Below are 22,838 nucleotides of genomic sequence, written 5' to 3'. Positions count from 1 at the left end.
GTACCTAAGGTGCCATAACTTTTCTTGATGGGTTTGGCGGTGGACTTGCCGACGGTGTTACCCCAAATGTGATAATGACTCACCGAGAGATAGACGTTCTTGCAAGCAGCTATCTCACGCAGCTCTGGCAAATGGCTCTCCTATTCTGGGCTTTGCAATACGCTGTCGCCAATAATCCATATAAACAGCTAAGGCTTTCTTGAGTTATGTGCTGGGCACGTGTTCTACCTGGAAAACTTTCCAGCCAGGTAAAGAGACAAACTTTGGAGAAGGATCTTCCTATAAATAAAAGATCGGTGTTTGATGATGTATGTCTCAAATAATTGGTCACCTTGCTGACTTGAATTGCATTGAATTGCTTGCTAATATTGTACCTTGGTACAGATGAGAGATCACTTTAGATTTTTAAGTTTCTCATACCTGATGTCGTAAACTCTGTCACCATTTTCCTTGCTTTCCAGAAGAAGAGGGGAGTTAAGTTCGCTTTCCAGAGGAAGCCTCCCCCCACGGCGTCTCAACAGGTGGAGGAACAGTCGGGAAGCATCAGGCACAGCGCCCTGGAGGAGACACAAGTCTGACAAAACAACAGAGACGACAAGCAGTAGTTAGCTTCAAACTTCATCTCGGTTGGCAGAAGTCGTTATAAAGACTGGTGGTGAACGTATCCAAATTTTCCCCAATATCGCACCTTTCTTTGGCAAGGAATGGATCAGTCCACCGCTTCTATGACGTCATTTTATGCAGATTAGGGACACGTGACTGCGTGCAGTAGGTCAAATCTGACAGGTAGTCTGTGGCGTCCTCCGTCTCTATTCAGGGATGGCTGCAGGGCCCGGATGTACAACAAGTACTTGTCGTGACCAGGAAAAATGACACACACGAGTTTTAATCTTTGTGTAGAAACCCTGAGAAGGCAGTAATTTTTTGCGACTTGACTTTGTCTCCTGAAGTTGCAAACTTCGCTTCCACAGAGGTGAAGGTCGTGACTGAATCCATTTTGCAGCGCTAGAGTAGGAGATGTTTATGATACACACGCGGTCTGTTAGGTGTACAGGAAAAGTGGTCAGGCCACACCGGCGATTTTTGACGACGTTTGCGGATGGAAAGAGTGTATACTACAAACAGTACGAGCTTCCTCATAAACCTGGACACGCATTTCATACTTGTTTGATACTTTACTCAAATATTTTTCTTCACAGTTTGGTATGGTAAGGGTGACACTTTTCATAGAAGATCAGTAGGGTTATACTAAAAACAAAGAAACCATTCGTGGATGCTTGAGGCTGGTATAGGGACACATTAGCGCATTGATTTGGATGATCACTGATGTAAAAACTAAGGCTAAGTTAGGGGTCTGGTACCATGTTCAAGACTATGATGGCAGTACTGCTATTTCTAAGGTCAGTTCACAGCAAAATTCTCCTGTGTGTTCGATTGTGTTAACCGATGTTTTGACCAGAAATAGATGTCTATATATCCTGTCCTTCCCCTATATTTGTACATTGTAAGAATATAAAATATTCTCTTACTCCTTCCATAGTTCACATCGATGAGCATAAGAGAATGTTTACTTTGAAGCAATAATCCAAGTCTTTCATGCATCAAGTCAACTAGTGCACTGCACGAAAAGTTGGATTTATCAACGGTAGTAAAATCCAGCAAAGTCGTAAACAGAGCCGGGCTAGAAAATGGTAGTAAATAAAAGTCAAGTCAGGTAATTTCGGACTTAACAACAGTTTTATCTACTGTCAGTGTTTACTGGCATTTACTACCACTGGTAAATTCAACGTTTTTTGTAGTTGCGTTGACCAGTATCTACCCAGTACAGAGTTGACGTGATTTTTTTGTTGGGACAATATTGCACAATGTATATATCCATCACGCTATTTTTAAAGATATCAGAACTATAAAAACTATCTGTAACATGATCAATATGGTCGTGATACTGGATATATGATTCTGTATATACAATAGAGATACAATAGAGAGCGCAGAATGCATGCTAGCTCATATAAGATGTAGATCAGAATGCTATAGCACGTTCACGTTACCACTGTATATATAACATTCACAGTACAGTTCAATGTACAATTTAAATGTCACGCATGTATCTATGTACGTTACATGTGTATAATACTAGATTACCTACATGTGTATAATACTGGATTACCTCGAAAAAGCATCTATTCGGCTACAGATAGAAATTAGCTGTTTGTATGGTAGAGTAGGAGGGTTGTATAAGACCGAGTTAGTGACTCGGTATTTTCTACCAGGTCACGTACACATGTACATACTCTTGTTGTAAGAAAATACAACTATAAGTTACGGTTTGATAAGAATGTCTCGAGGTGGTTAATTGTGCCAATAGGAATGAATGAATGAATGAATGAATGAATGAATGAATGAATGAATGAATGAATGAATGAATGAATGAATGAATGAATGAATGAATGAATGAAGAAATGAATGAATCTTTATTAACGTGTGAGCTTAAATATGGTACAGAAATTAGCCAAAACTGAACAAAAAAGTAAATCAGTCGGTATTTGGGTAAACAATTAGCGACATGGCTACCAGATAAACTATATCCAACAAAATATTGTTGAAATTTAGGTAGTGTCTTACTGGTTTTGTCAAGTGTTTAGGTCCCACAAAGCTTCAAAAACTCAATTCTTACTACTCTCCAAGTTGGCAATTGGCAGAGCCGCATCCAATACGTCATTGTTTGACTGAAGAAATAAAACGATGCTGACACAAAAGAAGAAAGCCCGCCAAAAAAACACGTCAAACCTAAGCCGAAGCATACATAAAAACTTCTGCTTGGGGAGCACATTTTTACAAAACCCAGCATTGTAAGGATTTTAAGGAAGTACAGTTCTGCTACTAGCCTCTACCAGGCACCGCGGATCGCTGGAAAAATAGTAGAAATTGGCCGAAATAAAGGGATAGTATACCAGAGAAGATCCAGGGCCATAGAAGCTCCAATTTGCGACCCACGTATCCCTTTATTTCGGCCAATTTCTACTATTTTTCCAGCGATCCGCGGTGCCTGGTAGAGGCTATTCTGCTACGACATCTATCCTTAAGCCTTGAATGTTGTGTTTGATACGACCGCCACCCAATTCTACTTAGTTACCTTCCGTATCGAGAAATAAAATTGGCTTCGATTAACAATAGAGTAACAGATTTTACATCTTGGCCAATCTGACAACTCCATTGGCAAAGCAACTTCATGCTGATATGAAGACACATAGGTTCCCGTTCCACGTACTAGACGGCGACTTTTGAGCGACCGCTGAGTGACAAAACTCTGTAGTACTAACGTCGAAGAAGGTTAGACATCCAGGTAATATGATATGCCAAAAAGCAGTTACTCAAGCAACTGCATATGATAACTTCCAAAATTATATCCAGTTGCTTCAGTAACTGCTTTTTGGCGTCTGTAGTACTAAGTTACATCAACCCTATCTCGTAGTATACTGATATCTGTAAAGGAAAAAAATATGATGTCGCTGACGGAAAACGGTTGTTTTTTTTATGTCCTAGGCTGGTTCTAGTTACTTATTGGTGGTGACAAAAATAAAAGGACTCCTGGGGACTGGTGGCTATTTCAAACACTTCAGGAATGAAATGATGACAAAATGTGCTAAGAAATGGCTACGCTCACTCGGGGATTTTATTCGGCGGTTATAGCAACTGACAAGGCTTTTATCACACCATATACAACTCGGGGTGGGTCATTAACTCTTAAATAATAAACGTTTGATAAATCAAAACAATTTTATTTTTTTATAGTCAAAACTAAAGAAGAGGGCAGGTTAGGTTTCAAAAAGAAAACATCAACAGCCTCAAAGTACTTTGAGTAGAAGGTGTTCTATAAGCAACTTTTGCTTTTTGCACAATACTCAATAAATATATGTGAATTTAAAAAAACAGCCTCAAAGTCTTTTCCTGTATCGCAGAGTAGAAAGCAAGGTTGGCTATGAAGTATTTTATTATTTCCCTTGTTCATTAATCTATCTAATGACATTAACTGTAAATGACTGTGAAGGGGTTTTAACACTAATTAGTTTACGTGGTTTATAAATGAAACTATATTTTTTTCTTTTCTGGGCATGATCTGTTCTATAACACGAAAAAAAGAACAACTTCTCAACTTGAACCATCTTTATATATCTGCAGAACGATTACATCGCACGTACAGTTGAACATTATCACTGTGATAAATCAATGCGTGTAGTCAGTTTTGCGTAAGAGGCCCAGTCGAAAGAATTCGAAGTGGATTGAAATGTAAATAGAGCGTCAGCACATTTTCATACATAAAAACAAATACGAAACTCTGCGCCAGGTCTTAGTCTTTTTTAATTGCGCAGAGCTTACCTATATGGCTATATTATCAGGATTATACGTTTTCATTGTGATGAATGAGTAGCTATAAATGGTTGGAGTACATAATGAGAATTAACCTGTTCTGTAACTCAAGAAAATTTGACTCACCGTAATTTCGGCCGACGTTCCCTCCATCTTCATCAGCTATCTGACCTCAGTGCTGTAGGCACGTGTTTTCCGCACGTGTACGTGTGACGTCAGCACTGGGTCAAAGTTCGTCGGAAGTCGGTACCGCCTCCCTGTCCCGGTTCGAGTAGACTTTGTTTCAGTGGTTTATATTTACAATGTCAATGGTGTCATCAATGTCAATTTTAAGATTTAGAAAATCCATCAATACAGCAAGGGAGTTAAAAACTTTCTTTCTTTTATTGTCTTAATTTCTTCAGAAATGTAAGACGAATTCAAAAAAAGTGGAAACAAGTACAGTAACTTACTAAATTGCTTTAATGTTACCGTAATTAAGATAATTGGAAATTTATAAGTATTACTGTGAGATTTTCCGTATATGATGGTATCTACACCAGAGTGAGTCCTTGCTATTCTACAGTTTATTCCTAATGATTTCCCGTGACGAGTGTAGGTGGGATCATTTGGACATCACCGGCAGTGTGACATGCGGCACAAGCGGTGCCTGGACGCCCATCAAACAGAGCGGGTTGTTATGGTCGGGATTAGTCCGCCCGTCCGCCGGCCGTACCGAACGGTGCTTCAGCTCTCCCCGTCCCGCAATCCGCCGTTTGTCAACCGTTAAATGTCCCGCATGACGGATGACGGGAGTGTCTCGTCCCGCCTGTCGGAATCTCCGCTGCTATCTCAGCATTATCCGCTGACAAATAACAAATTACCCCCGCTAAGACGGCGATAAATATGCATTTGTTCCCAAAGACGTCGCATCGCAGACAATTTCTCTTCCCAATCTGTTTGAGTAAACGCTCATTTAGCTTGCCAAAAGATGGGGTTGGGGACGTCAAATAAAAAAAGAAAGCGGCGCAGTACTTCATGATCCCAGATCGCTGCCAAATTACGCCAAACGCAATGATCTTGACGCCATATTGACATGCTGGAATTCATTCCTGGCGATTCGTAAATCCCTTCCAAACGCAAATTGTGTTTCCATTATTTTACGGGGCCTTTTATATCCGAGCCGTCACCACACAATGGGTCTTTACCGGGATCTGGCTCAAGACAATAATCGCCGTGTCTCGGCGCAATTTGCCGCTTTTTTGTTTCGCTTTGATGGCGTTTTAAATAAATCCAACGTACTTTCAATCAGGGTTAATTTGACAATCTGCATACTTGGCTGGGTGCCCGGACGAGGCGGGAGAGAGACAGTGGGTAGAGTTGCTTTTCTTCGCCATATGTGAGGTGGAGTCTATTTCGCGCCGCTGCTGTTAATTGCATTTAGAATCTTGGCGATTAGATTTTGTGGCAAACCCCCTTGGGTGTCTACAACCTGTCACATAATCCACGTTTGTGTGCAGTCAACGCAGATTGAATTACCCACAAATACCGCATCTAAAAACCCGACCCAAGCCACAACACTCGCTCTAACATATTGGATTAATTATTGCAAACCATTCCGTACTAAGATTTGTCGTGCAATTTGGCTGTGTAGTTGGGTTAAGTATGTATCCCAGCTGTCTGCGACAATCTTCAATCTGTACCCAGAGAATGAACTTATGTCACAATTGAAACAAATGATCATCAAATTACAGTTTCAGTAATGTGGATAAGACCTTGCGAAAACAGGAGCCAAATTGGCTAATTTTCCTCCACTCTACTGTATATTTAAAGTTATTTGTTGCTGTAGCAGACTAGAACGATCGCAGATGTCTTTTGACGTGGTAGATGTAACGCTTGCCTGAAACCATCATCTCGCAGCCCCGTTATTTAGGACCACTCCCGCCATATGTTTCTCTGTATCAAGCCTGAAATTAACATCGATCGTGGCGTGGTAATAAAGTGATGGATAAGTTTTGCAGGTAATATGCAGGGTGCTAAAACTCTCATCTACGGGAGTGTTGGCTGGTGACCTGTCTGTCCTTGGTGCTAGTGTACTGGTGAGGTTTTATTAGAGACAAGTCGTCACAGCTCGCAGCACGGCAGTCTTCAGGCCCAGAAAAAAACATTGTGTTTCCGATTTCAGCCCTGACAAAATAGAGTTAGTACGTGGGGATTCTCTCTTTTTTTCTCTTCTTTTCCCCCAAATAACAAAGTTAAAAGTGTAAAACTGAAATGTATTGGGACTCTCTCCAAGACCCGTTCCTCCGATTGCTTGTGGAGTAAGGACAAATACCTCAGCTCAATACAAATTTGCTTCTGAAGATACTGGTAGACACCCCCCCTCCCCCCAAAAAAGGCTAGTATTGGCGGGCTTTTGCTAGAGTCGGTCGGGAAACCGGAACACACAACATTTTTCCTTCGGCCTCGGCAATGCTGTGTGCCGCGGGATAATTGTGTGCTGCCGCTGACAGCCGATACGTACACCGGGGGTAACAGTAGCCGGGATGTGTGTCGGGAGAAGAAAGAGGTCCTGTTGTCAGGATGGATGAACAAGATTTAGAAACGAAAGTCTCGAGTGGGACACCGGTTAGATCTCAGAGGAGAAAACCTACCCAGTAATGACCACTCTAACATACGAGCCATTATTGGTTTGATTTAAGGGCTCGTCTGATGTACCACGACAGAGAAATGGTGTGATCTCAGAGACGGGTGGTTGTCATTGTTGATAAGGGGGAGGGGGGCGTGTGATCTGGCTGTGCGCCGCTGTTCCCTCGTCTTTTGTGTTCCAAACAAGTCTCTCCAAACCCCGAGCAGATGGCAGTCTCTACACGCAAAACTAACCCGGCATTTAAGCAGAATTGACGCTCATGAATAATAAAGCCAGCACACCCCAAGTGGAAATGTTTTCAGGCAAATTTGCGTAAAGTCGCTTACCGTACATAATTAGCCGTGGCATATGTTGTCGAAAATCATGCAGTTGGGGCGATATTCCTTACTGTGCGCGGGGATTCCGCGTGGATTGTAATAAAGCATTGGGAGAATTTCTATCGGGTCATTAGTAACGCCCTTTAGCCACTCTGCGTTAAGTCCTACGTTTGCGCCCCGAATTCTGGAAAAGCCGAACGGCGTCCCAGTTGCGTGGTTTTATACTAGCATCTGCTGCAGGATATGCATTTTGTCAGATCCCATTTACCGTGGGCTAACATCATAAATTAAGTAATTAGATTCATCAGATAATAACCAATCAGGTGTGAAAATTGGACGGTAGACACGCGAACAAACCGCCCTATGGGAAACATTCGCCATGCCTGACTGGGCCATCCATTTATGTTTCGACACGACTTCATAAACATATCAAGCCGGCAGCCACACTACGTTCCGTACAGGTCATACATACAGGCTCCGATCAACCGCCACACGCTAGCCAGACGGGCCCAAACCACGAGCGCGTGGCCTGCATTACCCACCCCACATCGACTACTAAGAGGTAAGAGACAACCGTCCTTTGGTACAACTGACTACTTTTGTGTGTGGAGTGCCCTCTCTGCGTGCAATCACCACAGATGTTGGCTGGTTGGAAATCAATCAGTAGCCGCTATTCATACGGGGCGCACGGGGAGCCAAACTTGGTGCTGTCCCGACCTCTTTGTTCGCCTAGGTAGCATATGTTACGGTGCCCGCCGTCTACCTACACTTGTTTTTCTGCGCGTGCAAGCTACTAGCTCCGGGCGAACGCTCTCGGGCTGTCGCTGGCAGGAAACGGGGGGAAGAATCCGCTAACGGGGAAGAGCTGCTGCAATCTCAGGCGCAGTGAGTATAACGTGTCATGTTTGATGTAATCGTGGCGCTAATGTGCGGGATGAGGGACATGGAATCTCGTTCATGAGTTTCCCTCTGCTGTATCGTAGTGACATCACAATGCTCCCTGGGTAAGAATTACTGTTTGCCGGCCAGAATTTCGAGTACTATACGGTGCCTCGCTGCTTTATGCATGGCACACACAGACATGTATGCAGAGGGTTTATGTATTAAACTGTACCGGGTCAATGAAATAACTCGCTAAGCCAACTAGCTCCAATATATATCATTTATGACGCTTAGTAGTGTGTTAACCTAGTATATTGTCTCATTCATGTTGCGTTCTACGAATGGTAGTTGGTAGACGTGTTACGAAGAAAACGTTGTGTACAACATTTCGAAAATCGACCTACTGTTCCGGGCAGAGCCTATTCTTACCCTACGCCGTCTGCACCCGGGCCCTATGTCCTCTTTTCACACATAGTTGCTCTCAATACCTTTAATTCATCACGAAGTCAAAAGACCAGCGACGGGCGGCCCGGTCGCAATCAATAGAAATGGGCCGTCTGAAGAACAGAAGGTTTTTGGCAGCGGCAGAAGCGCCTTGGTTACCTCACAAACTGAGACTGCTCTTGTTGTATTTTTGCTCCAGACACGGTTCGGGATACGTTTGGACTATCCAGAACCGTATATCTGAGCATGGTTCTGGATGAAGATCGGATCTGGATACAGCAACTGTCTCTGCCTTGTCTGTAGTAGTAGTTGAGATGAATTCTTCAGGCTTGGGGTTTTTGTGGATATCTTTGAAAAATATCACTACTGACAGCCAACGTTTAATATTATACTCTCATGTTTTCTTCAAGCCATTTTTTAACGCCATGGAAGATAAGGATAGAGCCTAAGACTCCGAAATGTGAATTATTGATATGATGATGACAAACTATGAGCGATAAACTATGTGATTTATTCACTTGTCAACTTTCCATATTGTCAAAAATTTTCATTGCTCTGATACAGTTGCTGATGTCCGTGATATTCATTTTACACCAAATCTTACGTAAAATTGGAGTAGTGATGCTTAGTATTTGAATTGACGATTGCCTAATAATATAGATATGTATCCTTGTTTTAAAATTCCTGAATGTGGAGATGTAGTAGGCACAATATTCACCGGTGCAGCCAATGCCTATAGGGTGCTGGAGTAGTGGGTTCAACCTAAGCGGTCTCAACTGATTACTTAAGTGCATCCCGCAATCTTCCTCTCTTCCTCCCCGCCAAGTTGCCGGCTCCTTCCCCCAGGGCCCTCCGTAATGCGTCGCTCCTAAGTCCCCACATTAAGGGAACGCACCCACGAGTGTCGTTCTCCCCGCATCTGACGATGTTTATCGGCGCGCTGGCCGGCGGATATCCTCCTCTAACAACCCTTTATGACGACATACGGGAATGACACATCCACCCAGAATCACTTGTAGCGGGAGTCGGGGCAGAAATCACCAAAGACAGGGTGGCGCTCGGGTCAGGAGAGCGGCCGGGAAGTACTGAAGGCCCGGTACTTTACTGCTGATGGAGCGAGTGACAAACGCGAATGGCTCTCCCATCAGCCCAAGATCGTTTTCACCCCCAACAATATAGAAATTGACACGGCGAGAATCCGAGGCGAATGTCAGACGACAATATTGCGTCTGATCAATTTTTTTCGCACGTACCGTGGGTGAAGCGATGCGCTGAGAGATCGATCGGTATTTTATATCACTTTTCATCAGTAAATGGACATATGTTACCGCGAACAAGTATTTAAATCATCGTCGTCTGTGTCTTCCGACTGTGACAGTGCCAAATTACGGCTTCACCGTGCAATATAAGACCGTCCCAGGTGGTGAGGATATTATTAACGCATTTTCACCACCTGCAACATGCGGCGCCCTACTCGCTGTAATTCCGCCACCCCGTCCATGGAGTATCATTCACTACAGATGACCCCGATAATAAACATATCCTCCCCAATTATCGCTCTTAGCAAACCAACTCAAAAATTAGACGCCAAAATTATCAGCCATGACAGCCCAGGCAGGCTAAATTGGAAAAGCTAGTTATATTGTGAATAATGACACACGCTGTAACGAGGTTTTTATGTGGTAAATTGTATTGGATAGATTTAATGTGAATGTGTACATGAAAAGAAAATAATATTATCTTCTTACTAGCTTCAAAAATGACAATTGACGCAAACACTGAATGTAGTCCAAACACGTGCTGCCTTATAAATAGATCTCTATTATGATTATTGATCTAATCGGTTTTCCATATTTATTTCCATGATAGTGGTATTAAAGTACTATGGGGGCTTATTCAATGCCTTCAATGCTGTCGTAGTTGGGTTTGGATTTTGAGTGTGGATGTCATGGATGAGAAAACATAATTTCACAAAGCAAAAATAATTTTCAATCTATATTTTTCTATCCATAGTAGGATTTTGCCGAGTCTCTTCCCAGACAGAATTCCGTATTGGTAAATTGGTGTCTTTCGCTCGTTCCAGCAATTTCGCCGACAGTCAGCAAAAATGCACGCATGCCGCCCGTTACGTTGTTGCAAAATGTATCGACATCCGTACGAATTATACGCGTCCGGACAGCCACAAGCTGTTATGTGTAGTGTTAATGCGTAATTAGCCTGAGCCTGATCGATCAGGTCTTGTACCGGGGAGGTGTGACTACTGAGACAGACACACACACACTACCAGTCGTGGTTACCACCTCAGCCGTACCACGGCAAACTTCACCGCCCGAGCCGAGCGGTTTATTCCCCGCACCGCCCTTGGTAGTGTGACCGGAGGAGCAACAGGCCACCGCGCGAGGCCGGCTCTCTCGGGCCCGCCACCGACAGATAAAAAACAGAGTGTTCTGCTGACAGGCGTAGGTTTCCAACTCGTGGAAACTTGAATTCCCCACGAGATCAACAAAAACGTTTCTAGTTCTGGTTTCGCTCACGGCCGGCTCGCGCGGCCAGGATAACGCTCAGACGACAGGACGACGTCAGGCTGTTAATGGAACCCAACGATATCGGATCAGCTGCTTGATTCATGGCGACGTTGAATGTGCGGCACGGCCCGCGGAAAAACACACTTTTAAATGTAGCCTTAATTAATTCCCCCGCAGGGCAGCGCATGGGGCAGACAATGGATGAAGGGAGAGAAATCCGAGGCCAGACCATGACAGACGAGAGGGACTCCACCGAGCTGTTGACGGGCGTCTGGACCACCGCAGACATCCCGCCTAGAACCGTCTTCGGCCCGTACGTCTCCGGGACTGACGACGTCGACCCCGCCGTTCTCATCGGCATTCGGACCAAGGACAAGAGGATGGTGTCATATGCATACAAGGTAACCAATAGTTAGGTATAGCAGTTAGTCCGTTTCCCTTTTATCTTATGCCTCTATAATGACTATTTTTCATTTTCTTTCGTTTTGATGTTATTTGTGTGTTATAATGATGAGAAACTGTCATGGCCACAAATAATTAGTCACATTTAAGGGAAACCACAGATAAACCAACAGAGGTTTAGGGTTTCCTCTGCGTATTCTCTTTACCATTTATAACAAATGATTTGCTTTCATTTGCAAATAGATAATGTAGAAAAATAATCAACGATTAACACAAGAAACCCTTCACAGTATAATCATGTACATGTGTGGTAGCCTATTGGTCAAATGACATAGAATGAAACAGATCAGCGAATATTGTCTTAGTCTTCCATGCTCCAGTTTCCGTATCTACATATCATTTACTTCTAGATGTAATTGTTTCCAAAGTATTTGGGTGGCAAATTCTTCCATATATTGTCGTGTACAAAGGATCCCGATACACGAGACAACATTTCAAGTGACTTGTTTTATCGGGGTTCCATCGCAGTCATGTAGTTGAACTAACTTGAGAGTCAAGTTCTGCACATGCAACAAGTCGTACAAGATACAGCCTCCTCCCGGTATACAGTATACAATAATATAAACGGTGAAAGAATTAGCTCCATCTGGAAGAACAACTTGGCTATCCAACTCTCCTTATGCAAACACAACATAATATCGATCATGAGTGATTATATATAAGATTGTTTTCCTATGAGCAACCTACAGTGGACAACAAGTGCAATTGTACCTTTTCTATTTCATGATCAGATCATTTTCTATCAGTTCCATACCTCTGTAATTTCTTATGACAGACGCCGAATAGATAATCTCCAAGCATATCTTTTGGTAGATACAAACAGTATCAAATTCGCAAGACAGTATCAATACACCACCGTTTGTCTGGAAAAAAAAGATAAAAACGCCTAAAATACGTCAAAAACAATCCGAAGTCTTTACTTCGAGAGTATGCATATGGTTGAGGTTGAGGGTTGAGTATTACAACGCAGAAAAACATCATTCACATTTAATTCAGTACTTGTTCTATCAGGCTCGTCTTTCCTAGCTTCTTTGTGACCTCTGAGCCTCATGTCTGGGCCGAAGCGCCGTGTTGACCTTGCTCAGCTGACATTGAGAAGACATATAGGACGTGGTCGGTGTGTTTGCTTTGTTGTGAAGAGGTAGACAGATGGCCTGAGTCTCAGGCGCCATGGGGTGTGCATGTTTACCGCATACACAAGGTACAATGCGCCCTGACAACCGATAGTGGAAATACTACTAGTAGTACACAGGATAAAAAAAAACGCCCGATTTTAAACTAATTTTTGTCTTCAAGATCTGGTATATTTGTCTCAATATCTTGTCTCCAACAGTTTGTGATGACACTACAAAAAGTATGTCGCTATTTTCGTTCTAGCTTGAGCATCAATACCTCTGTTGTTACCAGTTTGCTTTTGTTTAATCTCAACAATGCGGAGGCACGATTTGTAACGGAATTCTATTTTTCTATACGCCTTGATTTCAAGGTGAAAACGTGTATAATGGCCAGATAGCTGTCATTCTCGCAGAGAGCAGATGCTCGTTTGTGTGGCGCATTCATCAGACGCATTAGCGGCGGGAGATCGCTAGTCTCCACCAAATCGTAGAAATCGGCCTAAAAAAGGTATTAATTGGCGAGAGAAGGTAGCCGGCCATCGGCGATCAAGTTGGGAGGCCAATTTGATCGTCAATGCCCGTTTTATTCAGCCAGCAAAAGAAGATTTGTACGATTTATTCAACCTGCAAAAGAAGTCTGGTGGAGACTAGGAGATCGCTGTTACAAACGGATGGATGTTGTTGTTATCATCGTATGATAGAATCAGATCAATGGTCCGGACGTGTTTGGGTGGAAATCACTGGTGCAATATCATTAGAAGCTTGTTTCCGAGTACTCTCCAAGCAGAGGTTTGGGGTTTGGCTTATTCTTGGCATGTTTTGTTGCTTTTTAATTTTTTTTATCGGGACCATGTTGGGTTGGCGTAAAAAAATCCAGTGAAAAAAACGATAAAAAGGGCCTTACAACACGCCAAAAATAAGCCAAAACCAAAACCTCTGCTTGCGATTTGAGAGTAGTTTCCCTGTTCACAATCATTTTCTCTCGCACATACGTCTGTAGTTATGATACATTAGTACGTCTTACCTATTTTTCTATTTCATACACTTAAGCACTGTAGAAAAAAAAATCATATTCCTAATGCAACTAGACAAACCCTCCATCGAAAAACAACACATCTGTGTTTTTTTAAATATTTTTCTCAATCTCTACTATAATTGGAAAGTAAGAAGTTGAATTCATCTACTGATAGTGAGCTTTAATTTGCATCTGTTAACTGAATCTGCTCATCATGTTTTGTTGTGACCTGTGCTTGGCCCAGTGTGACAAAAATGTACAGTAAAAGTCGTCACTCACTCACACACTCCTTCCTTCCTTCCTTCCTTCCTTCCTTCATTCCTTCCTTCCTTCCTTCCTTCATCCATTCAATATATTATGACAGTACTTTACCACTCGTAACAAAGTATTTTCGGTGTTGCCAACGTGTTTTATCTAAGTAGCTATCATTTCATGAAATGCCAGTATTTTTTAATCTAACGAGAGGTCGAGGTAAAGGTTCAAACAAGAGCCAAACTTGCTTGGCGCGTTTTCCCCTGGTCATGTAGCTAATGTCACATTTGAAAGGTCAAATCTGTGTAGACAGTTACCGCTAGATGCGTGCCTCTTTCTGAAGAAACGCAGCAACCATAATTTTGCATTTTTTTATATAAAAAGTGAATTTTCTGGTCATTTCTTTACATATAAAGTAAGTTGAATCATCATTACTCCATTGTAAATTAGCGTCATTCAGGAAGTGGAGGTGCCAAAATATGACACCTTACTAGTTTGTTTGAAAGCTTGAAACACAGTTGTCAGTCATGTTTGTTTACATTCTGGTAATTTCTGGTGGTACCACAAAATAAGTGCGCTTTGTGTGGACTGTTTTATTTCCGACCATAAATGTCAGAAATGTGAAATAATTCCACAAATACGTTGAATATCGGAAGTAAATTACAATCATTATAACACTTTTTCACTATAACACATTTTTTTCAATTAAAATATTCAATTTCTGTGCAAAAAACGTTACATGATACCTCTTTAACACCCAGACGTGTGCCGAGAGACGCTTTCTCCTCTTCGCTTCTCAGGTGGGACACAGTTCAAGTGTTCCAGACACGCGATGAATACTCATTGCGCCTTTGAGAGCCTGTTGATTAGCGAAACACAAAATCCAATATGTTGAGCCATGGGTGCCGAGAATTAGGATGATTGATCGGCAGCTGCATTAGTTTGCACCCAGGTTTAACAATCGATTGTTTCGTGAGAAGGGTTGGTAAAAAAAAACCGGGATGGAGAATACTAGCGGCAGGCTGCGGAACTAAAGGGTTTTTACAGAGCTGACTGGAGATTGAGACAAAGCCCCTGGACGGTCCATAGTGAGAGCCTAAAGCCCCCGTCACACACAGGCAAATATGGCCTCCCGAGCACTGCCCGAACTCCCCACAACCATGGTTGGGAGTAGGTCGGGAGAAAGGTCGGCTGTGGTTGGCTTGTGTTCGCGGCGAGGTTGGCTATTGTTCGGCTGTTATGTGTTAGCTAGGAGGTAACTTTGCACGATCACCGCTATGTGCGTTGTTTTCCAAATGAAGGAAAACGGAGAAATAACAACAAACCATGTATATATAGGCCGTTAACTTTAGCTGCAACAATTTCCACAATACAAAAATAGGTAAATATATATAAAAGACTGCTTTCTTATCGAAAGTCATTCTTAGCAGTACTTTCTTGTAACCAACATTCTTAAAGAAGGATGCTAGCCCTTATTGTTTTAGTAATTATGATGTGAAGTTTTATTCTAAACCCCTTTATTGTACCATATTCAATAGTTGTTTCTATACGTTATACTACTACTATACTGTGTACGATATTACGTACTTACTTACTTATTTTACTTACTTACTGCCCTTAATGACCGGCATGTAGGACAGCAGCAAAATATCTCTAGTTCCCTCTGTCCTGAGCTGTTCTCTGGATACTACTAAGTGTTCTTGAAGCTCTTTACAAGATCTTTTATACCTGTTAATCGTAATCGTAATCGCGTACGATTGTCGTGCAACAAAGTTCTTTTTTTTTATTCAACAATAGGAAAGAACAAAAGAAGTGGAACCATCCAACGTGACAACATAAGTCAAATCAAACCGAAGTAACTCAAATGTACATACGGAAGTAGTATGAAATCATAATAGATAATATGATTTAGTAATATGAATATAAATATTGTATGACAAAATATAATTTAAACACAAAATCCGCCCCATTTGCCGAGATGCTTCTTCCATTTTTTTACTTGAAGCGATATAAAACTCAACTTTGTTAAAAAAAAGGATATATAATTTAGAAAGGATTGAAAATTCAATTTTTCGGACTTTCTACTCTGGAATATGAAATATTTTGCTAATAAGATGATAAAGTTTTGGATTACAGGGGTGCCTGGGAGAAGGTTTCCGAAAATGATATTAAAACCGTTCAAGAGAATATCTTGTGCAGCAAAGTTCTTACGTGCCAGAGAAGCTTGTACCAAGCTATCACAGGGAAATCGCACCATATCTCCAGCTCTAGTGATAATCATTGGCGCAGGTAGTAGATGCATCATCGTTACAGTAGATCTGACGGGTGTTATGATAGGAGAGGGCAGATGTGTTCTGCTGTCAGCGGATGTAACTTCAGCAATTATACCGCGCCCTGTCTAATGATTGTCAAGCAATGCCGCACACTACATGCTACAAAGATGAACATCTAGCACGGGAAAAAACACACTACATGCTACAAAGATGAACATCTAGCACGGGAAAAAAACACACTACATGCTACAAAGATGAACATCTAGCACGGGAAAAAACACACTACATGCTACAAAGATGAACATCTAGCACGGGAAAAAGACGACAACATAGAATGGGCATTACATGAATAAAGAAAAATTATTGCAAATACTTGCCCGAGGGCTAATGCATTGCAGTTACAAACAACATAAGAAAGAAAATACAGTGGTATGTGAGACTATATCTACGTCTAGCATTATACTATATTCTACAACATACATGGTACTAGTTTTACTGGGTTTGACTTCTTCTTGTTAGGCAATTACAATCAGCGTTGCCTTTGATTTAAAGGCAGCCAAAGCGATTTCATGACAGTAAAACTGGAGTTTCAAAGTCAATTTTCAGATCAGTTTTGTTTGTAGTAAGTTGAATCAATACTATCCCATAGCATACTGATGTCAGGCAAAACGTGATGTCGCTGACGGAAGCTGCTTGCTTGTTTTGTATCGTAGGCTGTTTTTAGCTATTTATTGGTGGTATTAGAAAGATACTCATAACGTGGCTCGTCTATGTACTATTTCAAACGCTTCAAGTATGAAATGATGACAAAAATGTGCGACAAAATGACAGTAAATGTCAATATCAGACAGGTTTCCTCCCCTAAAATATTTTGTTTGGCCGTCCTAAAATTGCATTGGATGACTTTAGAGTGGAGGTTATTTGCATGAAATACGGAAAATCTATACATACACGTATTTGTACTATTTCCATACAGATTGAAGACTACACGTTACTTTGTCGATACCTGATATTGCATTTAGCTCAGTCGCTTTCTATGTCCTAAGGATATTGTAGTATTTTGGCATTCTTTACGCTGTAAATATTTTCATTAATCTGTGGTGTTTTGATCGATGGCCTTTTTAGTTGTTGTTGTTTAAGCCTGTTATTTTGAGGCTCTGACGTTTATATACGGTTCCAGGTTCTCTTCAAAACGTAAGTTAAATTTATACTTCAAAATCGAGAGAAAAATGAACTGAGTACTTTCTAATGCCGAGGTCACATTTCCAAGCCGGGGCCCGGCCGGGCTGTTTCGTTTAACGAAAAATCAACAATTTTCATAAAGAATATACGTAAATAGTTCCATTGTTGATATTTTTCAACCTTTCTGTGCTTTGTTGCGTTTTATACCATATTTTTCGTTCCAAATGACTACCCGGCCGGGCCCCGGTTTGGAAATGTGACTAAGCATAAGTTGCTTCGTCTAGCCTAACTGTACTTGTACTTTGGATTGATTTTTAACTATATACGATAGTTGTTATCAGTAACATAATCTCAGTAGCATCTCTCAGATCCACTTTGTTTCAGCAGCCATCTGTTGGGCAATAACTTCTCTCATTGCCACTATATCCCAGTCGTGTTTCATACACATTACTTATTCTTTTAATCAAGATGTATTAGATTATTTCGCCCGTATTAATGATCATACTAATTATTTATCCCTCCGTTAATTGAGTGTATGTTGACTGGAGGCTAAGTAATTAAATTCCGAGCTTTGTGTTTATTGTTTTCGTTTGGAATGATTTGATTTTCTTATTGCAGTTGTGTCTTACTTTATCACATGTGAACGTCAGTCTACATTTGTTACTTTTTTGGAGGGAAGTATTGTTTTGGGTGGCGTCAATGCATGTTAGGTCGATATGTTTGGATTCCGAAGTGAGTGGGGAGAGTTTATGTTTCACTTGATTGACAGGATTTTGTGTTTTCATACGGTAATCCCCTGGATTGAAAGATGTAGTTGCCAGTAATGTATGGAATATAAACCTTGGAGTAAGTTTCATCATACATAAGTAGCAATGCATTCTGTGCAAGCTATGTAATGTACTTCCCGAAAGTTTGAAACCTTTGATTTCTTGTTTATAATTAATATACAAAGAACCAGATTCATTGATAAATCATCAACGACAAAATGTCTCGTTATGTCTCAACGTGGGTTTTTATCATCAAACTTTTTCATCTGGGGTATCCCTCTAACATCCCGCGAGGGGTATCACTGAGGGGGAACACTGTTTACAAAACTTAACACGGTTTACAAAATAATACCATAGGACAAGACGTTTCGGTTGAATGAGGTTTTAACCAAATTTATTCCATACAAAACAACACTGGGTCAAGTTTACGGGGCAGTATTGGAATTTTTAAGAGCGGTTGAATTGCATTGCATTTCCAATCTCTCAGTGCTAGATGGTTGCCACGTTCTGGCGCGTTCTACACGGCGTCACCAGGGTTCTCTATAGGTCGTTGCAAGCCCGATGTTGCAGCATGATATTTTCCGCTTTAAAACGATATTTCCGTAAATAGCCTGCACTGTTACACCTTTGTGCAGGTGTGGGGCCCTACTCGTGCTCCGGTACGTTCTATATCACGCTTTCAGTGTTAGTTATTGAACTGGTGATCACATATTGTTGATACCTTGGAATATTTGAGAGAGAGACAGAGATAGAGAGATAAAGAGAGAGATGGGGAGGAAGGGAGACAGAGAGACACAAAGGGAAAGACAAAGAGACAGGGAGAGAGAGTAAGAGAGAGTGTGTGAGAGAGAGAGAGAGAGAGAGTATAAATTCCATTGCTAATTTATTTTTAAAAGTTCGGTTTTCGTTACTTGTTGGGCTTTAAATTTGTGTCAGAATATTGCCCATTGCCTCTCTTTCTGTCTGTCCTTTTTGATACATGTGAAAACTATAGACGGGATCCTCACGTATACGCGAATACGACCTAATTATAGTAGTGTTACACAATACATTACTGCCAAAGTAGTGTTACACAATACATTACATTACATTACAATACTTGATTTTTAGTCCCAAAACATTGTAAGACGAACTATGCCTGCGCTGTGTTCTCCCCAGTAGCTGTTTGTGGTATCAGAACAGTCTGCTGAATATATATATAATCCTGTGGCGGTTTACACGGAAATGCAGCATGATAGGCGAACAAAAACCGAGACAATACCGCATGAGCACAATATCCCCAGCTGTCAGCTACACTCTTCGTCTTGTCGAAGCGAAACTTTGGAGTTTCCGATACTGCATAAAATCATATCTTTACGCACCTTAAAGCATACGTAAAGGTTTTCTTTCCTCACTTTGATGGAAAAATGGAAAATTTACGCATGGTTTAAGGTATGCTTAAAGATACAATGTAGGGGTTTGTGAAGTGTTAAACAACAGGTAGAAGAAGACTCACTAAAGAAGAGGCCTGGAGTTTCTTATGTCCTGTCCCTGTTCGTAAAGGTTTTGTTTCTTTAGTTTCATTATAGAAAAATTTAAAATTCACGCATGCTTTATATATATGTCAGTCAGTCTCTCTAGAGACTATGACTAACTGCGCAGGTCGAACAGGATGGCTCATTCCTATCTACATGTACAAGACAAAACAGATTTGAGCCTAAAGTCATGACTGTTACAAAAAAAAAATGCTTTAAGGTATGCTTAAAGATAGGAGTTTGTGAAGTGTTAAACAACAGGTAGAAGAAGACTCACTAAAGAAGAGACCCGGAGTTTCTTATGTCCTGTCCCTGTTTGTAAAGGTTTTGTTTCTTCATTTTCATCATAGAAAAATTGGAAATTTACGCATGCCTTAAGGTATGCTTAAAGATAGGAGTTTTGTGAAGTGTGAAACAACAGGTCTAAGAAGACTCACTGAAGAAGAGGCCTGGAGTTTCTTATGTCCTGTTCAGGAGTTTAACCTCGACGCAAAGTCGGGTTTTCCCCCCAAGGTCAGTCAAGTACACGGAGTGTAAAGAACGGTCACGACAGTGTAATTGAAGAAGCCTTATTACTGCTCTGAGCAGCCCGAGTCCTGACACTTCAGCAGGGGTTACACGGCAATTTGCGCACGGGAAGGGAAGCGAGCAACATCAATTTTCCCGCTCACTTCATGACTGAAGTATTCACAACACAGCACACCGCGCAACGCCACTACCAACCAGCCTTCTCAGAACCGCGCACCGCACGCTCCAACCGGAGCGATTCACGTAATTAGGAAACCATATCTAACTTGATTATCCGGGTATTATGGAAGTTATAATAAGATTACCATTTTCTAATTCGGAAACCAATTTTCTGAATTTCATTTCATTCAATTAATTAAGCAGCGTAACTTCTGCCGTGAGACATAACAAAGGCAAAAGTCGCGGCGCTCAATATCGTTTCATTCATGTAGACCCTCTGCTGCGGTCGTCTCTGGAGGATTCGGGCCAAATTAAATTCATCCCCCTCTTCAGACATTGAGAAATGTGTTTAATCATTTGGCAGGTAATTTATAAATACAAGCCCCTTTCAATCCGGTGTAGCCATCATTCGTGGTCTTTGACATGGAGCAAATTTTCGAGCCGGCCTGTCCTAGCTAAAGTTACCCAGCGTTGAAGAGAAGGTCAGCCCTACCATATTTAGTGTATCATGCGAATTCCCTCCTAATTAAATGAAGTTAATGAAAATTTACGGTGCGAGCATCGATGCTTACTCCTTTTGACCCCTCTCTCCATATATAGGTCCTCAACTTCACCGTAATAATGGAGTTGAATTGGATAGGTCATATATATGGCAGTCGTATGGTGTGATCGGAATATCTATTGCCATATTAATACCGCTGGCATTGCGGCCCAATATAGTGTGTTGGGGAGACACAGATATTAAACAGTTCATGGATTGCTGAAGTGTTTTTTTTTCATTGTTTATTTTTGTGTTTTTCTTTTACCAGGATGGCACTCTCAGTGAGTATACTTCTGATAGAAAAAGACGGGCTGTACAACACTAGACAACAAAAAGTCTAGCTTTCATTTAGTGTCGCTTAAAGCCCCTGTCGCACATAGTCGAATATGGCCTCCTGAACACTACCGAACTCCCCAAATCATGGTCAGGAGCAAGGTCGGTTATTTTATAGATGTGTCAAATTTACTTGAAAACATTTGTCAAAATTTACTTGAACAAAGTACTAGTGTTCCAAATTTACTTTAAAATATCTCACATTTATTAAAGATGTCTCAAATTTACTTTAAAAATGTCTTAAATGCGAGAGCTTAAATGTACTAAAAATGTCTCAAACATACGTTTTAAAGAAATAGCCCAATTTACTAAAAACACAAAAAATGTCTCAAATTTACTTCAAAAAAAGTCTCAAATTCACTGCAAAAATGTGTCAAATTTACTGCAAACATGTCTGGAATTTACTACAAAAATGTCTCAAATTTACTACATAGATGTCTCAAATGCGAATGTTTTTCTGTTATCTTTCCCTCAGGTGGACCCTAGTTGCTGCCGTGAGGCGGGAGAAACCCTGAAGTGGTTACGTCTGATCCAGCCGGCCAGGGACAGGCGGGAACAAAACATGGAGGCCTTCCAGCGGGGCGGCAAGGTGTACTTCCGGTCGGTGTGTCACATCCGGCGGGACGAGGAGCTTCTCGTCTGGTACAGCGACGACTGGGCCGTCAATATCGGCATCCCAGACATCCTACCCTCCTTCATAGCCGGTATGTATGCTGTAAACCTCTTAGTACGTAATTACCTTCGCCAAGAAGGTTATGTTTTCAGAGGAGTTCGTGTATGTATGTGCGTGTCTGTAAACACGATAACTTGAATGAGAAAATGTTATAATTGCGTAGTGGTAACTGCCTGGAATTTCATACTTAGGTTGTTTGAAAGTTAAGTGAACATAACTTATTCAAATAAGGACCTCATTTGCATAATTTATGAGGAAATGCTATAATGGCATTCTTGGCATATAATGGCAAGATAAGACTGTCTTTTGGTGTAGAATACATGTATGATCAACAGATATAATTCATGCAATTTAGGATCCTATTTGCATAATCAGGGGGTTAATATATAATTTCTTATTCATAAAGGCTAACATCATTTGGAGAAGGTATGAGATCGTGGAACTCTAGTTCGTGATGTGGTGGTAAAAATGCAGTCTATAGTACCGAGGTGATGCAGTCATTTCAGACGGTTACGTCAAGCCGAGGGCCCCGCGTGTGAGACATAAGCCTCAAGCACCAAACTTCAGCACGTAAAAAAAACCAACACACTTATCGAGAAGAGTAGGGGTGACCCTGTGTGTTTGGATATATACTTGAAAAACAAAACATCATGCTTTACCTCAGTTAAGGATGACAAACAACAATTAATTAGATAGTGGATGACATGGAGTTTAGAGTCAAATAAGATGACAATCACCATTTACAGATCCTTGTGTCCCTTCAATGAGACTGTATATACAAGAAACGTGAAGGGTAGACATCCAGGTAATGAGATACACAAGAAAAGCATCACTCAAGCAACTGGATAGATTTTCA

At 41.3% G+C, this 22,838-nt stretch overlaps 1 protein-coding gene across 1 annotated transcript in view; it reads left to right on the top strand.

The window, feature by feature from the left end:
- LOC109485446 overlaps positions 1–22,838 on the top strand; it is a 61,365-nt gene that overhangs the window by 34,415 nt on the left and 4,112 nt on the right. Inside the window, exons 23-26 of the mRNA XM_019789051.1 lie at positions 462–572; positions 7,711–7,879; positions 11,346–11,569; positions 21,785–22,013. Of these exons, the coding sequence (XP_019644610.1) occupies positions 462–572; positions 7,711–7,879; positions 11,346–11,569; positions 21,785–22,013 (733 nt within the window). The remainder of the gene's footprint in view (positions 1–461; positions 573–7,710; positions 7,880–11,345; positions 11,570–21,784; positions 22,014–22,838) is intronic.

Source organism: Branchiostoma belcheri, unplaced genomic scaffold (assembly GCF_001625305.1).
Source record: "Branchiostoma belcheri isolate BF01 breed outbred unplaced genomic scaffold, Haploidv18h27 scaffold76, whole genome shotgun sequence".
Taxonomy (NCBI): Eukaryota; Metazoa; Chordata; class Leptocardii; order Amphioxiformes; family Branchiostomatidae; genus Branchiostoma; species Branchiostoma belcheri.
Note: the sequence above shows the minus strand (reverse complement) of the source record. Positions and strands in the feature narration are given on the sequence as shown.